Source organism: Mastomys coucha, unplaced genomic scaffold, assembly GCF_008632895.1.
Source record: "Mastomys coucha isolate ucsf_1 unplaced genomic scaffold, UCSF_Mcou_1 pScaffold21, whole genome shotgun sequence".
NCBI lineage: Eukaryota > Metazoa > Chordata > Mammalia > Rodentia > Muridae > Mastomys > Mastomys coucha.
This window is the reverse complement of record NW_022196904.1, coordinates 174,863,004-174,871,795: the sequence shown is the minus strand read 5'-3', so window position 1 is coordinate 174,871,795 and position 8,792 is coordinate 174,863,004. Positions and strand designations below refer to the sequence as shown.

The following is an 8,792-nucleotide window of genomic DNA, read 5'->3' as shown; positions in this document are numbered from 1 at the left end:
GGGGGCCGGGGCCACCTTCTTCCCCTTCGCCTTCTTTCCTTTGGGCATCTTGCTCGGCTGGTGGAGAGGGCTTTATTTCTTTATTTGCTGCTAGTTTTGTTTTTCAACAGCAGGGTCTCAGCATCTCTACCTCTCAAGTGTTGAGGTGACAGGCATGCACCACCCCAGCTGGCTAAATGCTTTATTCCTAACTCAAATGACAAGACAAAACATTTTCACAGACGGGAGGTGGTGGCACACCCCTTTGATCCTAGTACTTGGGAGGCAGAAGCAGGTGGATCTGTGAGTTAGAGACCAGCCTGGTCTACAGGGAAAATTTTTCCAGGATAGTCAGGAACACACAGAAACACTGTCTTGAAAACTCAAAAGAAAAAGAAACAAAAGAAGAAGGAAGGAGGGAGGGAGGGATGGAGGGAAGGAGTGAGAGAAGAAAGGAGAGAGGGAGGGAAGGAGGGAAAGAGGAAGGGAGAGAGGGAGGGAGAGAAGGAAGGGCAGGAGGGGAGGGAAGGGGAAGAGAGAGAAAGAAAACAAGAAAAAAGGAAAAAAGAAATCATTTTTACTCCCACTTTATGCACTAAGATAAGTTGGATTGTAGAACTAATTAAGAAATCTCCCCAAGATTACCCACATAACAAAGGATTAGGGCTAACTAACCCTAAAACCACAATACCACCCCAAGGATTTCTAATGAGCGTTCTCGACTAGGCTGCGTATTAGAAGCCTTTGCATTTCAGAGGGGCCTTGTCATCTACATATATTATAAGTCCCTAAATGATTTAAAGATACAAAGGCTAAAAGCAATTATTCAAGATCGCCATTAACTCAATTATCAGACTGCATAATAAAAGTTTTAACAAAAAAAATAGAACTGTTTACCATGATAGATACTGCAGAAATTTTGTATTATTCAGTGTATTTTTCCCAGTACTTCTGAGACAGGCTCTTACTCTGTGGCCTAGTCAGCCTTCCCTCCCTAGGCTTGAAATGTAAGCATGCCATACAACACTTGGTTTTCGGCTGTTTTTAATAAATTCTTCCTTGGCCTCACCGCCAAGGCCACATGCCTCACATGCCAGTTATCACCGCTTTTAGGGCACCTGCGTCTATCGACCACCTGAACCCACAGTGGCCACCATTCTGCTTTGCTGTAATCTTTGGTTTTGTGTGAAAAGCGAGAGCCATGCTAATTAAAACACTGGCAAAGGAAAGAAGTGGCTGGTGGAATACAGTGAGTTTCAGGTCAACCTTGCCTATAGAACAAGCAAAAGCAAAAAAAACAGTAAGATGAGAGAGGAGGAAGAGGGAGACGAAGACAAGGAGGAAGGAGAAGAGGAGGAGGTAGAGGAAGACAAGGAAGAAGGAGAAGAGGAGGAAGAGGAAGAGGAGGGAGAGGAAGACAAGGAGGAAGAAGAGGAGGAAGAGGAGGAAGGAGAGGAAAACAAGGAGGAAGGAGAAGAGGAGGAAGAGGAGGAAGAGGAGGAGGGAGAGGAGGGAGAGGAGGAGGGAGAGGAAAACAAGGAGGAAGGAGAAGAGGAGGAAAAGGAGGAAGAGGAGGAGGGGGGAGGAAGAGGAAGACAAGAAGGAGGGAGAGGAGGGAGAGGAAGACAAGAAGAAGGGAGAGGAGGGAGAGGAGGAGGGAGAGGAGGATGAAGAAGACGAGGAGGGAGAAGACAAGGAGGAAGAGGAAGAGGAGGAGGAGGGAGAGGAAGACAAGGAGGAAGGAGAAGAGGAGGAAGAGGAAGAGGGAGAGGAGGATGAAGAGGACGAGGAGGAGGGAGTAGAAGAGGAAGACAAGGAGGATGGAGAGAAAGAGGAGGAGGGAGAGGAAGACAAGGAGGAGGGAGGGGAAGAGGAGGATGAGAACAAGGAAGAAAAGCAAGCAGTATGAAAGGCCCTATCTTATCACTATGTGCATGCACTTTTAGAACATGAACTTACAGTAGCCCATCTGGTTGCTTACTCATGGGTCTCTTACGATTCATTTATGATTAACTTTGTTCCTGATTCTAAATGACTTATCTCAATTATTCACCGGGCTCTGCAGTCTAATGAGGTCATGAACTCTGCTCAGGAGCCACGTTCTTCTCATCTTTGTACCCCAGTGTCTAATACAATACTGCGAACCCATGGCAGGTTCTCAGAGAATGTTCGACCCCCAAACGCCTCGTGGAGGTTGCCACAAGAGGAATTTATAGCACACAGCTGTTAGTGGCAGTGTGTACCGGGCTGTCAATTAAATAACAATAAGCTCTGGGGTGCACAGCTGCTGACCGCTTGAGCGAATCGGTTCAGGATGTTAGGACTTTAGTAATGTCCTTCCAGTGGATAATGTGAGTGTCCCACGGTTCCACAGTATCTCATTTCAATTAAACCAACCTAACAAGTAGTTAGCTATTGGACCTGGTTGCTTAAGACACAGTGGGTCACTGTACCCCCTACAGTGTACTCAAGGTTTTACTCTGCTATATCTGCATTGCTGCCACCCAACTTCAGGCTACCCTCCTCTCTGTTCAAGTAAGTCTTTCTGCTTTCTTATTTCCTTCCAATTCATTCTCCACAATGCCATCAACTTGAGCGTGTTTGTTTGTTTGCTTGCTTGTCTTTCAAGACAGGGTTTCTCTGTGTAGCCCTGCCTGCCTAGGAACTCAGGGCAAGACCTGTAGACCAAGCTGGCCTGGAACTCAGAGATCCACCTGCTCAACCTCCCGAGTGCCAGGTCCAAAGGTGTGCACCACCACCACTGAGCCTTTTTAAAGAGCAAATCCCAACACACCTCCCTTCTAAGCCTTTTCTCTACCCTTACGTTGAAATCTGGAACAGTTCCGCCCATTCCTACTTCCTGCTCTTATCCCCACCCTTGATCCAATACTGTAACCGGCCAGACCCTAATCTACCTGTCCACCCTACAGCTCCCACTACTCGTCCTCTGACTGTTCACCCTCGCCATGTTAGCTAGTCCATACGGAATCCAATCAGATCATGCTGTCGGCCACTGGAAAGCTGCGCTAATGACCGTCAAGAAAACCCCATTAAGCAGCAAAGAAATACAACTTGTGGACTTAGATATAAAACTTGTGATTTTAGTTGACAAATTTCTTTTTCTGTGTGACTACTGTAGTGCCGCAAGCAGTATATTCTCTCCTGGAAAGGATACCTCCAAACTGCAAATGCACAAGAGCTCTAGCGGAAGGAAAACTGAACGTACAAGCAGCACCTGCCCATCATGGCTTGCAACACATTCTGACGAACGACAACATGAAATATGAAATGAGAAATTCTGGGGACAGAACCCATGAGACATAAGAACAAGCATTTGTCACAATTCTGACCACAAAAAGCTTCAATGCAAGTGCTGCTAGAGGACTCTTGCAAGACTCACCGCCATCCTTACTATGAAAGGGCCTTACAGAGCCTGCTTCTCTCGTGACGGGACCTGAAGGAGGATACCTGTGGCCCTGGATGCTATTGGCTGCAATTTTACAACCATTGAATAATCTTGTAAAAGGCAAGATGGGGAAGTACTGCAACTTCCATCCTGCCGGCTAATGTGGCGGGTACCATGGCCTCTTTGTCTCTGGACATCACGTGATATGCACCAATAAGGGTTTTTTTTATACTTATTATTACTTAAGTCAATCTGAGTTATTACTTGGAGCCAAAGTTCCCTGATACACATCTAAGAAACAATTCAAAAGAAAGGAAAAAGGAGGAAAGAAGGAAAGAAAGAAAGAAAGAAAGAAAGCCATGTTGAAAATGATTAATACACTATAATATCATTTAATTCTGTAGCCTCAACAGAAATTCATATAAAAACATAAAAATATGAGTTTTCTATAAAAGAATACAGGCCTTCATTAAAACATGAATTTTCTATAAAGGAATTCGGGCCTTCTCGTGCAGTTGATGGGGCATTGAAAGCACAAGAAATAATTCAGAAAACTTTTCTGTGAAAAAAGAATATTCTGCTTTCACTGGACAGAATTAACAGTATGTGAAACATTAAGGAAGGCATATTAATAAACCAGGCATGGTGGCACACACCTTTAGGTCCAGCACTTGGGAAGCAGAGGCAAGCAGATCTCTATATAGCGAGGGCTACATAGAGAATCCGAGACTACCCAGGACAATCTAATGAGACCCTATTAAAAAATTACATAAATAAATAAAGAGAAATTAAATATCCAGAATAAAACACACAGAAAGAAAGACCCTCTATCATCAGTTAGCTTGGGGAAAGCACCCAGGCTCAATGCACGTGTACCCAGTGTCCCTGAAGGAGAACAGAAAAATAGATGAGAAGATGATGGCCAAAACCTTTCCAAATTTGGTTTCAAAACTCTTAACCTTACAGATCTACAAATCTAAGGGTCATGTTAATGGTCACCCCTGTACCTCAGCGCCATGCAGAGCACGCTTTCCACACACGACTGCTCCTGAGCAAGAGCCACTCATCATGAAGAAACTCTCAGAAAACAAGCACAGCACAGTCAAACAGCTTCAGATCACTAGGAGAACATCGGGAAAGCTCTCAGGAGGAAAGGAGACACAGGATACACACGGCAGCAGATGTCTCAGAAGGAATGTAAGCCAACAAGAAAAAAACGATCACTACATGAGTTGGAAAATGAAAGCAAAGCAAGGACTTTGTCAAAAACAAAAAATTTTTTAAAAATTGAAAGAATCTACCCCCTATAGACTCACCCTACTAGGAATGGGAAAAAGGTTTTTTTTTTTTAAGACAACGGGAATATGATGCGAGATACATGGATGAACATATGGGTAAACCACAAGTTTTTTTGTTTTGTTTTTTTAATTCTTTTTTTTTTTTTTAAAGATTTTATTTATTTATTTTATGTATATGAGTACATTGTAGCTGGACAGATGGTTGTGAGCCACCATGTGGTTGCCGGGATTTGAACTCAGGACCTTCGGAAGAACAGTCAGTGCTCTTAACCTCTGAGCCATCTCACCAGCCCTGTTTTTTTAATTCTTAAAAAAAAAAACCTTGAAAAGATAATGGACTGTTTAAGATAATATTGAACTTACACCATTTGTAGAAGTGAAATGTCTGACAATAGCTCAAAGACTTCTGGGAAAGGCAGACAGAAGGTCTCCTGCTGTCAGACGGCTATAACACATCACCTGAAGTCAAGCCATGTGATAAAGCTACACACTAGAAACCCTAAGGCAACCATTAAGAGGTATTAAATTATATCTGATTAATCCAACAAAGAGGACAAGATAGAATCATAAAATAAAGTACTCAATTCCAAAGAAAGAACAAAGGAAAAGGGGGATGGACAAATATGACACACACAGATGATAAGACAGACCAGGTCTAAATACAATTAACAGACAAAACGTCGATGGTTTGATTACCCACACAATCAGAATGGATAAACACACACACTCACACACACACACACACACACACACACACACACACACACGTGTGCGCGCACACGCACATGCACACATACATACTCGCGGTACTGTATAGGTAAAAGCACTGACTGCTCTTCCAGAGGACCCAGGTTTGGTTCCTAGCACCCACACGGTGGCTCACAACCACCCATCATGCCAGTTCCAGGGGATCCACCACCTTCTGTCCTCTTTAGGCGTGTGGTGCACATAAGTACGTACACACAGGACATGCACATGCAAATAATAATAATATTTTTTAAAGACAAATTTAAAAGTACTGAATAAAATCACATTAACATGATTTGGAAGAAAGCTGAAATACCTATATGAATCTCAGGCTAGTCAACTTCAGAGCAAAGAATGAAATCAAGGATAAAGAGACCCATTTAACAAAGATGGAGAAGTCAATTCATCAAAAGAGCATAGCAATCCTAAGCATGGGTCACCCAGTAAGCCTCAGTCCGCCCAGACAAGGAAGTAGAAAGCTATCTTTCATGGCTGAAATACAGCATCAGCATTCTTGAACTAAAGCTGAGTGTAGCCAAAATGGGACTTAGGACTTTCTTATGTAATGAACGGCATGCAATTTTACTAATAAAAATATATCTCTCAGGAGTCAAAGGTAGTGCATTAAAGAGTCTATTTTTTTTAAAAAAGAAAGTCAGCCAAGTCTAGTGCCACAGACTACAGTCCCATTAGTCAAGAGGATGAGCTGTAAGCTGACAGCACCCAAATTCAAGTTGAGCTGCAAGTTCAAGATGAGCCTACGGAGTGAGTTGGAGGTCAACTCTAGGCCAGGGAAATTTAAAGAGGGTGAGGATATAACTTAGTGACACGATGCTTACCAAGCATGTGCAAGACCGAAGTCCCCTGCGCTGCAAAAATAAGTTTTTAACTTCAAATCCAGTCTGAGCCAATTGATCAAAAGCTGACTTACCTCTCATACTGTCTGTCTCGTGGTATCGACGTGGCCCAGTGTCGTAAATCCATGATTAAAAGAATCAAAAGGAGACAAGGTATAAAGAAGAGTCCCAGGAATGCCACCCGCTGACGGAGAAATGGGCTCAGTGTGGGCACAGTGAAGTACCAGGAGGCTGGGCAGAGGTAGGAAAAACTGATCCTGGAATGGGACAAACATTTGTTAAGTCCTAAAAACTCTCTACATATGACTGCTTTAAAACGGTTTTAAAACTAGATGAATGCCCTGAAGGTAAAATCCATGTGAGAGAAGTCTAAATGGTTTTTGGTTTTCCCAGTTGCAAATAAAAGACAAGCACCCGTATAGTTCTTACTGTTTCTATCATGCAGTTTAGAAAGACATGATGTGCTGTTTCCAAACTCTACGCTTGAATAATCTAGTATTAATGGAAAAATCACGAGGAGGAGGGCATGGGGGCAGGGACGGGCGCCGGGGGTGGGGGAGCACTTCCTAACACTGGTTAATCAGAGAAGCTGCAACATGACCACTAGCAATGCTGTCAAACAACCAGACAATTACAAAAGTTATTTAACTGATTTTTTTTTAAATGTTAACAACCCAAGAAGACCTTTTCTTAAAATTAGTTTTAAAAGATACATAGTAAAAACTGGGTTTGGCCCTGACTCAACCACCTTTCAGAGACAACCACTGACTACTTTCAAGACCTCAGGTTATGGGCTGGAAATGACTGAACTGGCCTTTCCAATGAATACTGCTTTGACATCTTTGCATACACCAGACCAGAATGCAAAATTTAGGTGCAGCCTCAGGGCAAACCTCACCTAGCCTCCCGGTGACTACCCTCCCCTACTCCCCTGCCCCTGCTACCACCCTCCACTGAGGCCCTTGACAGATATAACCGGTGCAAACCTTACCTAGCCATGGGTTCCCTTCAGTGGTCTCGACGTCTGTCACCTCCGTTTCCTTTTGCTCTGAGAGGGTGGCCTCCTAGTCCCAGGCATCTCCTAAGCCTGCAGCCTGGGAAGGGTTGGCTGGCTTTCAGGCATGCCTCCAGCAGTGCCCAAAGGACCTGATCCCCGCAGTGACTGCACCCTTCCCTCCCATGGTACTGACCCTCACTCCGTGTCGGCTCTCTCTCCTCCCACGGGCCCAGAGGACCCCACCGTGCATCCCGAGCGCGGGGCTTTCCTGCGCGGCTTTCCTGTGGACAGGCTCCGTGCTCACGGAGCACTCCACCCCAGACGGTACGGACGGGGGACCCCCGCTTCCACTCCTCGTCCCTCTCCGTCCCGCAGCTCTCCCGCAATTCCACTCACGGGATCCCGAGGCCCGCTCGTCCCTCCGCACAGCCCGGCCTGGTCCTCAGCCGTTCCCCGTGGCTCCCAACACAGCCGGAAGGAGGCCCGGCCGCCAGCGGCGCCACGTCCCCAAGGAAACCGCACCGAGCCAATGACTGCAGGGGACCGGGAGAGGCCCGCCCTGCGCGCAGCCAGAGCCACGGACAGAACCGCGGCGGTCACACACTGAGCGTCTCTTCACTACGGCGCCAATCCCCAAAAGTGCCTGGCCACAAACGCCCGCCCCTGGGCTCCGGGCCGCGGCCAATGGGAAAGTCGTCGCAGCCAGGCTCCGCCTAGAGGGCTGGCTGGGACCCGCAGCCGGCACGGTGAGGCCACAGACGGCAGCAGGGTCAGCTCTCTGCGGGTGGCCTTCTCCGCTGCAGCTTCTACCGTTCCTGTGGGTGGGTCTCGGGATGCTCACCACAGCCATGCATTCCTTCCCACAGCAGTTCCCCCATCCCGTCCCTTTTGCCCACAAATTGATGTCCCAGGATCACTGTCCTTTCTCATGATAGAAACATTGTGAGGAAAAAAAAATCAGATACGGTGATGTTTGCATCAAAGCGCTCGTGTCCATTTCTTCAGCGTTGGCTGTCTACTGTGTGCAGATCGTGAACATTTGTATTATTGTCCTCCTGGGCCATACAGTGATACAAAAGCAACAGTCCCTTGATTCTTGCCTGCACCAGCCCTGTGTCTCATTTGCAGGAAGAAGTCTCTTGGATGACAGAAAATCTAAAGTTTTTACAACCTGTCCCTTTCATTACTGTCCACGATGCACCTACTGGGTCTCCCAACCTCTTGGTGAAGCTCCGGCATGTGTACCCTTGTGGGTTTGGACCTGACAGTTTTTGTTCATTCTGCTCCTCTCACCTACTTGATCAGCTCCTGATCATGTCTTACCTTTGGCTTAAGGGTGTCTTCCTCCAAAAATCTTACCCGACCCCCACATCTCTTTAAAAACACCTTCTGTTTCAGTTACCCCTTGAATTACAATCCTGTGCCTGTCTGCCCCACTAACTCCAAATCCTTGAAAGCAGGACTATCTGCTTTTACACATTCCCAAAGCTAAGTCACACTATCCCTCA

The 8,792-nt window shown here is 45.9% G+C and overlaps 1 protein-coding gene across 1 annotated transcript in view; it reads right to left on the bottom strand.

The window, feature by feature from the left end:
* Entpd7 (ectonucleoside triphosphate diphosphohydrolase 7) overlaps positions 1-7,927 on the bottom strand; it is a 45,717-nt gene extending 37,790 nt beyond the window's left edge. The window contains exons 1-3 of the mRNA XM_031390390.1: positions 7,681-7,927; positions 7,279-7,381; positions 6,362-6,544 (exon numbers count right to left, since the gene is read on the bottom strand). Coding sequence (XP_031246250.1) covers positions 6,362-6,544; positions 7,279-7,286 — 191 coding nt within the window. The 5' untranslated portion in view covers positions 7,287-7,381; positions 7,681-7,927. The remainder of the gene's footprint in view (positions 1-6,361; positions 6,545-7,278; positions 7,382-7,680) is intronic.
* Positions 7,928-8,792: the final 865 nt, after the last annotated feature.